General features: G+C 35.0%; 2 protein-coding genes across 3 annotated transcripts in view; both read left to right on the forward strand.

Moving 5' to 3' along the window:
* The window catches only part of LOC133517175 (protein scalloped), an 83,038-nt gene extending 73,900 nt beyond the window's left edge, over nucleotides 1-9,138 (forward strand). For both annotated transcript variants that reach the window (XM_061850365.1, XM_061850366.1), the window contains 4 exons: nucleotides 1,155-1,235; nucleotides 2,057-2,223; nucleotides 3,339-3,573; nucleotides 5,632-9,138. In XM_061850365.1, coding sequence (XP_061706349.1) covers nucleotides 1,155-1,235; nucleotides 2,057-2,223; nucleotides 3,339-3,573; nucleotides 5,632-5,745 — 597 coding nt within the window. In that variant the 3' untranslated portion in view covers nucleotides 5,746-9,138. The remainder of the gene's footprint in view (nucleotides 1-1,154; nucleotides 1,236-2,056; nucleotides 2,224-3,338; nucleotides 3,574-5,631) is intronic.
* Nucleotides 9,139-10,555: 1,417 nt separating this feature from the next.
* LOC133517174 (lysosomal acid glucosylceramidase-like) overlaps nucleotides 10,556-16,542 on the forward strand; it is a 36,459-nt gene continuing 30,472 nt past the window's right edge. Inside the window, exon 1 of the mRNA XM_061850363.1 lies at nucleotides 10,556-11,215. The gene's annotated coding sequence lies outside the window, so the exon portion shown is untranslated. The remainder of the gene's footprint in view (nucleotides 11,216-16,542) is intronic.

Consider the following 16,542-nt stretch of genomic DNA (forward strand, 5'->3'; position numbering starts at 1 on the left):
TAGTGTGAAGGAGTTTAAGCCATGCTTCATCGTGTGCAACTACTCCATCTCCCAGGATTTTCCTCCAGTGCTCGCGGTCTTCAGTCTCCCTTTCCCAGTCGGTGGGATCGATCCGGGAGGACAACATATCTCGCTTTGCGCTATCCTTAAAACGAAGCATTGGTCACCCAACCGGTCGTTTCGCGTGCGCTACTTTGCTTAGGAGAGTCTTACGTGGCAAACGAGAGGGCTCCATCCTGTGCACGTGCCCCGACCACCGTAAGCGTCTCTGTTTCAAGACTGCTGGGATACATCTGTTAAGTGAACCACTAAGCCAATTATACCTACTATCTGGTGCATGAGATACTTTTGTGGTGTGTCCTAGTAAGAGGTGGCTAATTTGCGGCTATGTATTTTTTACTTATATAGTATAAATCGTACATAGTAAATATTTAAACCTTATCATAGCTGTTATTCAAACACAATAACTAGTCACAAAATCTCAGTTAAGTGGTAAAACTTTTAAGTTTCTAACTAAAAAGGTGGAACTTCCTGAAGAACCTAACATTGGAAAGCGAAGCCCTAAGCGCTACTTGCACCATCCCCCGGGGTTAACCGGTTAAACCGCTAACCCAATGTCAAATTGTACTGGTAACCCCATGGTATAGTTAATCCTAAAGATACCATTAGCTTCAGGATTAACTGGTTAACCCCGGGTTAGTGGGATGGTGCAAGTGACGCTAACTGCAAGGTTTTAAATTGTTCACCGCCAGAGAGAACATAATTTACAAAAGAAGTTGGGCCGGCCGCCACTTTGAGTTACCATAGTTACCAGTAATTTAAAACTGGGTTGAGTTAGTGGCTATCCCAGGATTGGACCAAGTGACCCAAACTCCGTTGATTATATCTACAAATTTAATCAAATAATTCACTAGGCGAACTAATTACAAAACTTTAGACTGTATCCATTGAAATGCGCCTCCAGACTATTTTTTAATTCGAATGACGCTCTTGATAGTCTAATTAGAAGCATATTATGCATGCAATAATTAGAATGAATCAAAATACTTCGTTAGTTATGTAATCGGCTATACCTATACCTACCTATATATGGCAGTTAATGTTCACTCAGGTACAGAAATAAATTAACAGGCGTTTGTTTTATCCCTTTACAGTATCCGCCGAGTACAACGCTATCACAACATCTATTCGTTCACATAGGTGGTTCAGTCACATACGCCGATCCACTATTAGAGGTGAGGAATCCTAACATACATATATTGTTCTAAGTACATTTCGAAGATTTTAGTTTTTGATAATGAATCGTAGTTTCTCAATAACATTAGTCATTTTCTTCTGATCTTTATGAAACGTGGTACGATTATAGTTAAGATAATTATGTTTTAAAGTATTTCACATGAGGAGGATCGTTCATTAAATTATTTAAGTGTGCGATATTAGAGTCTAAGACAGATTTAACCAATACCCAATTTATCGACCAATCTCCAGTACCCAATTGATCCAGTAGCCTGTCGGTCGGGCAAGACGCCGCTTTATTACTAGCATTCTGAAAGTGGCTTTTTGTCATGCAATACCTACCTACTTACCTGCTACGTTTTACTAAAAGCCTTTATAGGGTTCCGTAGCCAAAGTGACAAAATTAGAACCCTTATAGTTTCGTCATGTCCGTCTATATTTCAGTCATTTTACTGAGAAATTATAAGGTATTTTGAATGAAATTTGGAGCGTAGGTGTATTTTGAATGAAATTTGGAGCGTAGGTGTATTTTGAATGAAATTTGGAGCGTGGGTGTATTTTGTAAGCCCTGACATAGTTTAGAAGTTATTTAAAAATAATATTAAGGTCTAGAGAACACTTTTGGAAACCATCGTTTCGAAAGTCCAAAATGTTGTTTAATATCGAATGAAGACACGAAATCCTGTATTATGCCTGCTACACTTCATTGGTTCTTTTTAAAATGGGGAAAGTTCGGGATGATCTACTAGTGTTTATAAATAAATGGATGGTAATGGATACTAAATATTAATGGATACTAATAAGTTAAATTTGTTTTCAGTCAGTAGATGTGCAACAAATAAATGACAAGTTCCCTGAGAAGAAAGGCGGCTTGAAGGAGCTCTACGAGAAGGGACCTCGGAACGCTTTCTTCCTGGTCAAGTTCTGGGCGGATCTAAACACAAATAATTTAGACGATCCCGGGGCATTTTATGGCGTTACTAGTGTGTAAGTATCTCCAAATTTATATCTGAATGCTCGCGTCAATTAATTTGCCATTTATTTGGGTTTATCTTTCGTATGTAAAATTATTAATTGTTTTATGAAACTGAGTAGATGGTAACCTTATTCGTACAGTCAAAAGATTTACCCCCTTATTCATAACCGTCTACTAAAGTTGACAAGCCGCTAGTAATCGTTTGTCCCTTTCCATCATACCTATACGTCGGAAAGGGACACGATTATTAGCGGCTTATCAACTTTAGTAGATATTTATGGGTTAATTTGTAACCGATTTCGTACCTTATCACAGTTACAATAGTATGAGGTCTCTAGCGACTTCCATGTTGTTTGTTACTGTGACAAGGTACGAAATAGGTCACAAATTAAATCTTTTGACTGTACCTATAGGCAATCCATATTTGATATTTGTAAATTGACGTTAGATTAAGAAACCCATTTTTGGGCTGAAACACTTTTGAATGCCTGAAAACTTGTCCCTTTTTAATGCCTGAAAAATTTAGTTTTAGTAAAGTAACGCAGTTGTTGTTGGGACATCCAATGTGTTTTAAATATCGGCATAAATAATATAGTTATCCTGGAAACTTACTATTACTAGACTATTATAGAAAACATTATAGATATTCTGAGTGAATAAAATAAAAATGTTATCTTTGATTAACCAATTTGTCTCTCGAAACAAAATTTGTACACAATTTCCATTAGGCAATAAAAAGTATTTTGGCCTATTTAGTCCACTAAGAACAGAAGATAAAATATAATAAGATTTAATAGGTATTATAAAAATGTACATATAGGTACCAAATACTAAATAATGTAAAGCCCGATCAGAAATATATGAACATTGTCAAGAGGGCGCTTTTATTCTCATGTATAGGGTGACAGTTCAGTTGAAAATTTTGTTCCAATGAAATTCCGCAATATGGCGCATGATCAAATATTACTGGCACTATACGTCAATGCGTTTTTGTAATCTGTACACACAAGAATGGTTAATAGATTACTTAAGTGTTTTACCTGCCGATTCATGTAAACTAGCAACAGCACTTTCAAACTACAACTGTATAACTGTATCATTAAACGTTGTTCATCTATAATTTCAGATATGAAAGCAACGAAAACATGACCATTACGTGTAGCACAAAAGTGTGTTCATTCGGGAAGCAAGTAGTCGAAAAAGTGGAGACGGAGTACGCGCGGTTCGAGGGCGGCAGGTTCGTGTACCGCATCCACCGCTCGCCCATGTGCGAGTACATGGTCAACTTCATACACAAGCTCAAGCATCTACCTGAGAAATACATGATGAATAGCGTCTTAGAGAACTTCACTATTCTTCAGGTAACAATTGAAATTATCCTAAAACAAGCATTGGGTCATAAAAACATTTTTGATACAAGAATTTATAGCTGACTGTACTTTTCTTTCAACAGTCAACGCATTGAGACAATTCTAACGAACCCAAAAACAATGACGTTGCCTCGTTTTACCGCTCGAGTGCCTATGGCCACCTCCGGTCTCCATCATCAGATCAGCTACTTGTAACCATAAAATTGAATTATCAGCCAACTTACATAAATATGTGAAGTTTGAGCTCAATCGGATAATGGGAAGCGAGTCTAATATAGCTCGCAATATTAAATTTCAAACAAAAGCAATTAATAATATGTTCCAAACTGTCAAGTATTACTTAAATGATTGCCTTAGCATATAAAGCATCAGCAGACGTATTTTGTAGGGAATGCTCCCGGGAATATCCGGTAAGCACCGAAATACCGGGAAATCCCGGGAATTTTCAACTTTTTAGGTACCAGTTCTGGTGTCGAAAATCGGGATTCTGGTACTTTTCGGTACTGAAAAAGTGAGTACAGCAAACCGCATTAAATCACTTTAAAATTTGGTGTGGATCTCCGTTGCAACCATGTAGTAGTCTCGGCCGCCTCAGGTTTGTCCCGCTCGGTTCCTATATTACTTACGGTTACGATCTGGGCTTCGTTCATCCGACATCGGGACTCTCACGTTATTGCCTTGCCAATAACAAACCACGAGTTTAGTTGTTATATTTTTATTTTTTTTATAACGGTTATAAAACTGTTGTTTGGTCTTATCAGTCGTTAATTTACTCTTCCATTATTGGTTCATCATTTTCAAATCATAGTTTATGACATGTATTTTTATAGAACTTCTGCATAACATTACATAATTGTAAGAAAATTATTGCAGAATCAAAGAAAACTTAAGTGTTGATTTTTAAATTTTTTATAGGTTGTCTTCTTCTTATGTTACGATATCCTATTGGATGTGGGCAGTCATTATACGAAAGTTTTCTCTACTCTTTGCCATTCTAAAGAGAGTGGTGGCGTCTTCAGTGCCGATCCAATCCCTAATATTTCTGCTCCATGTTGTTCTAGGTCTTCCTCTACCTTTTCTGCCCAATTTATTTATTTAGTGTTTTTATTGAAGACATATTAGACTTGAGTCCACGCTTCCGAACCATACATCAGGATCGACTGTACATAACACTTAACTAATCTCAATTCATTGTTATGTCCTTGTATAAGTATAGTTTATTCATCTTCATGAAGGCACTTCTGGCCAGCTTATAGGTTTTGCTTATACTGAATTACACAGTTAGTTCTTAATTTTGTGTTTGATATAACTAATTTGTTATTTTTACGAAAAATATACAACAGTAAATACTCAGTACCGAAAAGTACCGAAGTACATACAGTACAGGAAATGTCAGACCCGGTTCTGCGAATAGTACCGGTACCGCATACCCTAATATGATGCATGGCAATGGTGTCACTTTTTAACACCGCGCGATTGAAAGACAGACACTGACCAAGCATTGAATGATTAAGAATATTTGTAATGCTGGTTTACAAACGAACTTAAGTTACATACTTTTGTCAAATAAATGCACAAAATATAAATATTAGATAGCAATCTTACACGAACCTACTAGGTATAATTGTAGGTAGGTACTAACCTACCTACAATTATACACACTTTTGAAAAAATAGAAGGTATGAAAGACTCGTATACAAATTTGTAGTTTATTTGAATAACTAAGGTGTCAAAGCTAGTTTAAAAACAAAGGCATCAACGTCTTAGACTGGGATCTTAACTATGCATAATTATTAACCCGCAGTTTGACTTCTGATCCTTGTAGGTAGTGGTGCTCTAGAAATTCAAGAAATTCGATGTTGCCAGGCTGAGGAGTAGTGCCGCTTCCACGTTTTAAATTCCCCTCTTACAATTCTCATACATTCGACGTCGAAAAAATTAAACCCTTATCACTAATAGAACTCATTTGAATTTATAGTTCCTGGTCTATTTGAACCATTTATTTTGTCCTTGCAATTTGCCTACATCACGTTTTTGTGTTGTTTACAGGTGGTGTCAAATAGAGATACTCAAGAGACATTGTTATGTGCCGCGTTTGTGTTTGAAGTGTCGAACAGTGAGCACGGCGCGCAGCACCACATCTACAGGCTCGTGAAAGACTGAACCACGCCCCCAGCCCTCCTTCCCTCCGCCTGTCCATAGCTATCATTCCTTCGGCACACCAACTACTAAATAACGACCTCACAAATCTTCACCCCTACAAAGGTCTAAGTGCTTAGGTAGTTATCTCCAAAAAAACCTTATATCCGTTGGTTACGTAAAGCATAACGTCTGCTACGAAACTGTAGTCATTAACCAGAGTGAAAAAATAGAAAAACTATGTGGCCCGAGCTAGACTGAAACCAGATACCCATTCACTAAAAAATCGCCTTTATGAATTTTCCAATCGCTCTTTTTTATACTACGCCTACTCCGCACTAAATTAGTATATTAATTTATAAATAACAGAAACGTGTGCTAGAAATCTTTCGTTTTTAATAATGGCAAATAACTTAAGCCCTTGGTGAATTACTTCTATAAGAAAAACTCAGAACTAGATTAGAACCAGAACAATAATAAAAACACAGTGACATTATTGCAGAGTTATTATTACTATTACGGAATTTGTCCTTTACTTCTTGACGTGTATACTGTGTGGCGCTGAATGCGCTGCTTTGGAACGGTTTTATGACCCAACAGGGACTTGAACCCGCAACTTGGCTTTAATGGAACTAATTGCTCTTAACAAGTATTCGACCAGTCAAGTACACTAAAATGGCGACCGAATTTGCGTTTCAGTGGCGATAGCAGAGCACTCGGTAACCCAATTATTTAAAAAAATTGGCTCTGGTGAAGACAGAGTTGTGTGGGCGAAGTCTGACTCTCGGACCACATAGTTATTATTTGTTCCGCTTGAATTAAAAACTTTATATGATTTGACAGATCTAGAAGAAAATATATCTGTAATTTGATAGTGTTGCAATCGTAACATAGTAAATTGTGATCTGAAAATAACGCTACAATATTTTTGTAACTAAATGTTTATTGTATAGCTCAATTTAAATAATTATATTTTAATGATTCGGTACTCTCGTTGTTCAGTTAGGTAGTTACAACATCACGTTTGGGGTTTTCATTCAGATGTTCTTTTCAAGTTTTAATTGTAAATAGTGTTAGAGTGGCTATTTCCATAGATTCGCTACAACTTGTTTTATTACAATTGCAACAATACAATACACTTTACAATACTTTTTACAATAAAAACTTGAATTGACTCGTCAAGCGTTATTTTAAACCACAGACATTTTTCCTACAAATCAAAATAATTGCAACAAAAGGTAGTCAAATATTTAATTTCCCTTGGGTCTCAAAACCATATGTCAAGAGTTATATAAATATTTTACATAATTCTTAAAATATAAAACAATATCGTTCAGTAGACGCGTGTAAAATAATATCAAATAAGAAGATAGAATTGAATACACACAGTGCCTCTATAATTATGTTACATTAACATAAATTACTTGAGCATATTTAATCTTTTCACTGTGTATTATGAAAAAAATTATGGAAAATATTATAAGAACAGTGAAAAGATTGAATCTTAGTGTAGGATACCATGAATCATTCATAGGTTTCATATGTAAGAATTATTAAGAAGTGTCTAGTAAATTAAAGACAAAAAGTTTTAACCAGTTGTTAAGCACTGTTGTGGTACAATGTTGTGTTGATTAAAATAACCGATAGGTTAAATAAACCTAAATGTGGCGAATGGTGTTCTATAAATCTTTTTTTCTACTAACTTGATGAATATTCTGTTATTTAGTTTCTTAAGCAAATGCCTTTTCAAACGAGATAAATCAAATGGTCTTAAAATACAATGGCTTAGGCCCAGGCTAACCTCTTTCCATTTTTTCCGAGCATAGGTTGTTCATTCAATATGAACGGCTGTTTTCTATAATTTCTACACTTTTCTTTGTTTTCCTTTTTTCAGTAAGCGAAGTCAAATTTGTGCTTTGTTTTTGTTTTTTTGCTTGCCACATTTAATCTTTATCTGAGCGATAAATTACTTACACACAGGCAATATATTCATGATTTATATTATATATTTTTAGAAATACCTGAGATCTATAAACTTATGTCTAACTTTATCTCTAGCATGATCACTTCGAATACTTTCATATCGGAGCACGAACCCCTGGCAGCTAGGTTGAAAGCAATACTATCACCCACTTCCAGTGAGATCATGTCCAACCAATTCTTTTCTATCTAATTTACAGCAGCAACTTAGGCATCTCGCTTTCAACTCTCAAAGTACAAAATAAGTGTTGACACGTTACTCGAAACAACCTGCCGATTATACAATAAGTATTTACGTGGCAATGATTTGATCTCTCTTTTAGTCAAATATTTTAAGGGTCCTCCCATCAGCGCAACGACGTGCGCACATTTAAGTTTAAACTGCGTTAAGGTTTATGTGCATTAAATAGTTTTAGTTTCAAGACATGAGGTAGGCAAATATTATCTTAGATAATAACAATAAGAGATTTTTGTATTTATTTGATATAGTTATATTAGATAATTGTAAAGTGAATAGTTTTAAGTTTTTTTTTTTATATATGGCGATGGTCGTTTCCGTTTGTAAAACTAATGTCATACTCGGTACTTAAAAAAACTTAGTTTTGGTTGCAATTTCGACTTGATTTAATTAACATAGGTATCAAAGAATTAGCCTTCTATTGGCGTGTGAAAAAACAGATCTAATTTGTTGTGATATTATACATTTGTATGGTTCATTTTACTCAAATGAGATTAAATGCTGTGTAAACAAAATTGTCAATGGTAGTTTACATCTTTTAATTTACTTTATAGATGGCAATAATGTGTAAATTCATTATGTAAATAGGTATACCTTTAGCAAAGAGAATTTGAAATAGAGGTGGATTGTCAAATAAAACTTTGTAGCCACAGTAAATTTACTGCCATCTTTGAACACGTGATTAAAACTTTTAGAACGCCATTTGACTTTGAGCCTTATTCTTTCACTGATTTGTGTTAAAATTGTTAAATATCATAAAGTGGGGCCATCTAATAGATCATAGGCCAAAGGTATGCCGGCATCGTTTCGAGCGATGGCGCCATAACCTAATCTACGGTAGCTACAGTTTTCTTTGACAATCCACCTCTATTTCAAATTGTCTTTGACCTTTCCTTTAGTGCATTTCTTTCCGCTAGTGTTCTAAGCGATCTTCGCTTTTAAAAGTCTTTCATATCGACAATCTGCCATATCAAACTAAAAATATAAAAGATTTAGTCGGCAGCGTTGCAGACAATCATTTGCTTTTCGTTATTAAGATTATGCAATAGTATTTTCTTGAAAAATGATATTTTCTTTTGATATGTTTAGTAGTAGGTAAATGATTTTCTACAAGACCAGCCGACTTTATGTACAGTATTTTAAAGATAATATTACGTTAAAGATTTGTATGAAAATTTAATTATATTGTCTTCATAAAAGCGGAGTATTTTATTTTACTCATAAACCCACATGTAAATCAGCAACACGAATATCAGATAAACGGAAACGAAGCTGTGGAAAACTTTAGGAACAGTCCTTATATTTTACCCGACTTGTATCTACTAGTACAATTGGCTAATAAATCACGCAATTAATAAATGGTTTTAAAAAAATGGATATCAGTACAAATGGAGGACACAAGGATGGTGATCTTGTGGAGAATCCGAGAAATAAAGTTCGTTTATCTTCATTAATGTATCTTAGGAAAGAGGTTGAATGATCTCTTTACAGTAATGAATGAATGAATGAATACATACATACATTTTTATTTCGTGTAACCATGTTTATTAGTTCAACTAAAACTACAGGGTTTGCTGGTACCTACATAGAACTATAAAACAAATCAACACTGATGGGAGAATGCAATCCCTCGCAGTGCGACAAGTACAGACAGTCAACCCTGTCCGTTATAATTCGTAGGATGCTGTTGGGACTACCACACACACCAGAGGTGCTGCGCGTGCACGCATGGTAATATAGACACAGTCCACGCTCGCTGTCGCGAAGACGCCTAATGCGCTGCAGAAACGAGGCAACCCCATCAACACCCGGAACGCATTATTGCACTGGACCCTAAGAGCCACATATGCTCATTGCGTATAAATACTGCGCCCACAAATTGCAGGTATAGAGGGAAGTGCTATCAGCTCGCGTAGCCAACGTGCCAATCGTTAAAGCTCCCACTAATTACTATCGCACTAATATGGAAGATTGATAGAGGGAGATTACTACGCTACGCTACGGAGCGTTAACGGTTGGCACGTTGGCTACGCGGCCTGGTCTTCTTCATACGATTATATCAGGTTAAATATTACTGTCAACCTCTTGCATTTCTTTCGCTCTTAGGTACTGGAAATCTCGCTACATAAAATTATTCATAATGTTTCCATTCAACTGACGACCTGTTTGGCCTAGTGGGTAGTGAACCTGCCTACGAAGCCGATGGTCCCGGGTTCAAATCCTGGTAAGGGCATTTATTCGTGTAATGAGCATGGATATTTGTTCCTGAGTCATGGGTGGTTTTTATGTAATTAATTATTTATAAATATTTATATATTATATATATCGTTCTCTAAGTACCCTCAACACAAGCCTTATTGAGTTTACTGTGGGACTTAGTCAATTTGTGTAATGTCCTATAATATTTATTTATTATTTATTTAACTTTGCAGCTCGATGTACATACTGAAAAGTAGGATCATAGGGATCCTAAAAAGGCATACACCTTTTAGTAGGTTATTTCATTAAACTAATTTTACGGTTTAAACTCACGTGTTTTTAGTCACTCGCGCTATATGTTTCGTTGAACGCTGCTCGCACTGTTAGCGTTTGAGAAAGGAGACCTAGGCTCCACGATACATGTCGCGCGAGTGACTAAAAACACGTGAGTTTAAACCGTAAAATAAGTTTCAGAGGATTTTATTAGATAATTAAGAGTTTATTTCATAATCTGTAGAGTGACTCGAAACATGTTTCAGTCGCCTGAAGACAACGGGATTTGATCAACACTTCGCTATAAAAATCTGCGACAGCTAACCCTAGTACGCAGACATAATTATTTATTTAATATTTATTTTAAATTCATCTGAATAACAATTAGATGTAGAAATTCGAAGTGTTATACGAATGATCTAATGCAGGTGTACACAATATTTGCTAAGGCGTTATCAAATGAAAAAGAATTATTCGATTATAGATCGTGTCATTCACGACGACGCGAGCCTTGACTCTTGTCATGTTATTAAAGGTTAGATTTGACAAATCTGCGCGTCATAAAAATGTTTAGTTACTCAGCTTAGGAATGTACCATTGATATTAAAATTTAACCCTTTTAATACATATTTCCATGTGTCTACTACACAATATTTGTCAGTATCGTTTACTAAAATGAATAAATACTCTTATCAATTAATTTGTAAAGATGATTAGGTTTTAATCGTCTAGTATCACTATTTTAATCAACCGATAATAGGCTTAATTTTTTGACCTCTCATTTTCTGGGTAGCAGTTAGGAAGGTAAGTTAGAATTTTTGTTATATTTTGAGTGAAGTTTATGGTAAAAAAGTTAGCTGAAGCCCCTCTTGCATGTAGTTGTGTAGAGATTACCATAACCGCGTCAAGCTCATTAATTATTACATTATTCTCTTTAATCTGTATAAAAATTAAACCTTGAGTGGACTTAATTAAACAACAAACGAATTCATTGTATGTAATGCTGTGTTACTTACTTGAGGAATAAAGTAAGATAAAATAAATAATTTGAAATGAACGGATCGCGAAACTATTAGTTTTGATATGTTTCATATTTGATGCCCAACTTCGCCCAATTAAAATATTAAAATAATATATTTACCAAGAAGTGGAAATCCATTAATTAGATTCACAATAAATAAATAATAAATAAGTTTAAAACCGTGAATTAAAACTAAAATAACAAAATGAAAAATAACCTAACTTCTCCACCCGTCTCCAACTTCGCCTAGTAATTTTTTTAACCAAAACTTTATACGAAATCCTAAATAGACGCGTTTTACCTACCAATAAAACGCATATTAATTTACTTACCTTATTCGAAGCTTATTAATTGAGAGAGGCACGTCGTTTCCCGCCATTGTATTGCTATCTCTTTTCAACGTATGGCTATATTTCGCTCTTTTCCCCCACCATTAGTGGACCACCACCTGGCAGTGGGGATGAGTTTTACTTAAATGAAATCCCAGAATGGCTCGTCATTGGCTCGGAATTATTTGAATGCCACCAGGCAGAGTTTACTCATAAGCTTCGAATAAGGTAAGTAAATTAATATGCGTTTTATTGGTAGGTAAAACGCGTCTATTAATTTGACTTGACCGTTATTCGAAGCTTATTAATTGAGACCTGTTTGTTATCGCCTGGTGGTGGTGGAAAAGAAGACGCCAATGTGACCTTATAACGTGATGATAAATTTGACAGGACAGAAATGTATTAATACCTTAGATTCAGCAATTAAACATTTATTTCAAGAACATTATATATATTATAACAGACAAATTTTTATCATCACAGTTTTATTATAAGATTAGTTTTCTACTTAATTGGTTGAAACAAGTGTGATACAGAATCAACAGTAGAGGATACAGGCATCACTTTACGCCTATAATATCGACTGAAAGTATTTTCCGAGCGCCAATTACCACGCGCTAGAATGTCGTCTACAGGGAAATTGTCCGAAGCGAATGCTGCCCGGAGATGCAGTAATGCCTGCTTCCTTAAACAAGCTTTTTATCCATCCCGAAATGATCGTTCGGGAAGCACCTTTAACATCACCTCTTAGAGTAACAAATAAATCATATATGTTGGCTAACTCACGCCTACATTTCAATAAGGAAATAGTATGCTTCACCCAAAACACAGGATTCAAGTTTTGACAGTCAGGGTTCTGTAACAATTTCCATCCCGATTGCCTATAATCAGCGCAATCCGTCTTAGACCCAAATGTCGGCCAAAAAACAATAGCATCATCAGATTGCACAAAGTGTTGACAATCAATTTTCAACAATGTCAAATCATGAATTCGTCTGCCGGAACAAAGAAGCAGTAACATAGCAGTGTGCCTAGATGATTCGAAAGGGCTTTCTAAATTAACTTTACATTTATTCAGATGATCGAGAAGAATTTCAATATTCCAAATAGGTGGTTTTTGGCCAATAGGTTTCTGTAAAGCAATTGATTTAAGGACATGTTTAACAAGAATGTGTGAACTTAATAGGCCAGAATCCTCAGTATTACATAAAGTTGACACTACTGACTTGTAAAGCAATATAGTTCTGGGCCCTTATTCGACATGCTAAAAGTGACGTTTCGTGTTGATTTCCATTTGATGTGAGAAATATTGTGACTTGTCGAATTGCTATTATCACCACCTGTCAGTGAACAATATCCACACTAGAGGCGGGGCGTTGTACCGGAATAGTTTTTGGAACAGGTTATTTGTAATAGACTACTTTTAGCTTGTCGAGTATTTAAAAGTACGGACTTTGATTTCTGAAATAAAACAAATATGAAACTTTTATCACCTCGTACCTCCATTCTTACCGTTACTTTAGGTAAAATAAAATTTTGTTAACAGATGGTCGTCTGGGTGTCTGTTGTATCTAAAAATAATGTAATAATATATAACAAAAATATGACAATAGATTCATAGCCTTCACTCAAAACGTCACCATATTTCCGACCCTTACCGAAATAATAAGTCGATATTTGTATAAATAATCCTTATTTGTAAGACGCCTAAGCACGGCAAATACGTAAACTGCCTATTGGGGGTCATACTCGTAAAACTGGTATTTTAGACGTACTTTTGGTACGAGTAACAGAGACGTACTTTTGGTACGCAGTCCCAGCTCTAGTCAGGATTCTAGTTGTCAAATATAAGCGTGTCGAATACGTATTAGTTAACTGTCAAATGAAATTAGATCAACGGTAGACTTTTTTGTCGATGGGTATGGCTGCCATGTTTGGATTTATGACATTTAAAAGGGGATCCTAAGGCAGAGAGTAGTTTTACCTGTACGATTTTGATTCTTCTACTGGACGCAAGATGGAGTTAGCTGCCAAATTCCGATCAGGCTGGCGCAACTAGGAAGAAAAAAGTTTTGTATGGAATTTGTTTCGCAAATCATTGCCAACGAAGAAAAAGAAAACGTCAGTGCTATTTATTCTGTCAAGTTTACATCAAGTCTACTGTCAGCCTAATTGCTTTGTTTGTTTTGAAGGCTTCAATGTTTTGTTCGGGTATTTCGTGTAATTTCTTTATTGTTTAGTGCAAAAATCGAAAATAGTCAACCGTGATCAGAGTAAAGAGCGAGTTTGTTACAATGCCAGCGAGAAAACGGTTTACTAAGTGTGAAATATGTGGCAAGCGAGCCACTCGAGAAAATCACGAAAAAAGGGATTTTATGGCGAAATTTCCCTTGGATGAAGACTGGTAAGTATTGCTTTAGATACTTTTGACCTTATTTTGGGTCAGCAGGCTATAAACACATCGAAAATTAGATATTTTACATTATTTTTCGTTGTGAACTAGGGATGTACTATAACTATCGATAACTGTAGTTTTATTTGTATATCAGTGTAAATAATTAAATTAAATATGTGAAATTTCCTTAGAACTAGCATGCAATATGACCATAATTAATTCGTCGAAGCTTAATAATGCATAAATTATCTATCACTTATGCATTAATGGTCATTAGTTAACATATTTTTTTTATCTAGTGATTATTAATCACATTTAATTTTTTTTTTTGTTTTTTATGGTCTAATTTAAGTCCTGTCTTTGTTTGTAATATGAGTTTTTCTTTAGTAGTGCACAATAAAGAATTTTATTATTATTATTATTATTATTTAATATATTAACCTAAAATGTAAGAAAATTAATTTCTGTTTTTATGATAAATAAAGAAATATTATAGGACATTATTACACAAACTGACTTAGTACTAAAGTTTGAATGGCATGTGTTGTGGGTACTTAGACAACGATATATATATATATATATATATATATATATGTATATATATATATATATATACATATACATATACATATATATATATATATATATATATATATATATATATATATATATGTATATGTATATATATATATGTTGTGGGTATATATATATATATATATATATACCCACAACACATGCCATTCATACTTTAGTACTAAGTCAGTTTGTGCAATAATGTATATATATACCTATGTACATAGACCTAATTTATAAGTATTTATAAATACATAGAAAATACCCATGTCTCAGGAACAAATATTCATGCTCATCACACTAATAAATGCCCGTTCCAGGATTTGAACCTGGGACCATCGGCTTCATAGGCAGGGTCGCTGCCAACAAGGCCAGACCCGTTCTCATGATTAACAGACATATAAATACATAAAAAGTTAAAGCATTGATAAAGGGTTGTTGATAACTGGATGCCGAAAAACATGATTTATAGATGCATATTAGCGCGAAATAATCAGTTGATCATCTCATTAGCAAACACATGGAATATAAACTGTAGATAAAGTCATGTTTTTCCAAGGCTGTATGTTTTCAGATGCAGGCAGTGGGCCAAATTTGTTGGAAACGAAGACCTGATACATCTTCCCATAGAAAAGCTACATTTATTCACACATGTATGTGCACATCATTATGAAAATCAAGCATTTAATAAAATAAAAAAACACGACTTAAAAACTGTATTAAAATAATTCGGGTCCACATTAAGCCCGACCAGATAGTAGTCCAATGAAGAACTATCCACTTTATAATATGCAACTTAAATGTGGACTCGATGCTAACCTGATTTCGAGTACAAAATTTGTAGACAGGAGCCTATGTTGTTGTTATGTTAGGAGCTTATGTTGTTTATTTTATCGATATCGATAAGAATCGTAAGCGTGTAGCGTACTACACTATTTAAATCGCTTATGTTGCTACTATGGTTCTTTGACAGTTCTTTGTCGTACATTTTGGTAATGATTTGCGAAACAAACTGATTCCACTCGCTAGTATGGAAGTCCCGTCTCTTAAAACGTAGTGATTATATGCTCTTTGACAATGACATGCAGTTGCGTCGATGTAGATCTATCATAAAAACGTACATGTGACGCATGTGACAATTGTCCAGGATGAAAGAAATATCTTGACAATTAACATAAAGCAATACAATACCACAAAATGTCAAAAAGAAAACAGATTTATTATAAAAATACAAATTATATACAAAGCTTCATTTTAAAACCAATGGTCGTGGGTTCTAACCCCGGCTCTTAACAATGTGCATCTTGTATCATGTACCGATTGCTTTTCAGTAAAGTAAAATATATTATCATGAGGAAGATGGAGTATCCCCAATAAGGTATATTTTCCCCTCTGGGTTAGAAGGTCAGATAGTAGTGAGACAGGGAGATATAGTGAAGAATGCGGATAAACAAGCATTTATTGTGTTGTTAGGCTAGTTCTTTTTTTCAAAATTTGAAAACGAACGCAACAGCATGCTCAAAACCCCCTGTGAGTCAGAATCTGTTAAATTCAGGCTTAAGACGAAACAGGAGCTGAGCCCGTACACAAATTTGAGATTTTTAGGTAAAAGGTAAAAAATATCGCCGTCGCGCTGACGAGTGTGGCCCGCGTACCTAGCTAGAGACTATCCCTTGTGTGTGTACCAACAAACCAAATTTTAGACAAATATGATACGTCTTCTTCTTCTTTGTCGTTGTACTCTTTGCAGAGCGTCGTGGTCAACTGCTGATATCAGGCGCAGATGTTGCTTGCCGTACGATTTCTCGCCATT

This window comes from Cydia pomonella, chromosome 4, assembly GCF_033807575.1.
Source record: "Cydia pomonella isolate Wapato2018A chromosome 4, ilCydPomo1, whole genome shotgun sequence".
NCBI classification, from domain to species: domain Eukaryota; kingdom Metazoa; phylum Arthropoda; class Insecta; order Lepidoptera; family Tortricidae; genus Cydia; species Cydia pomonella.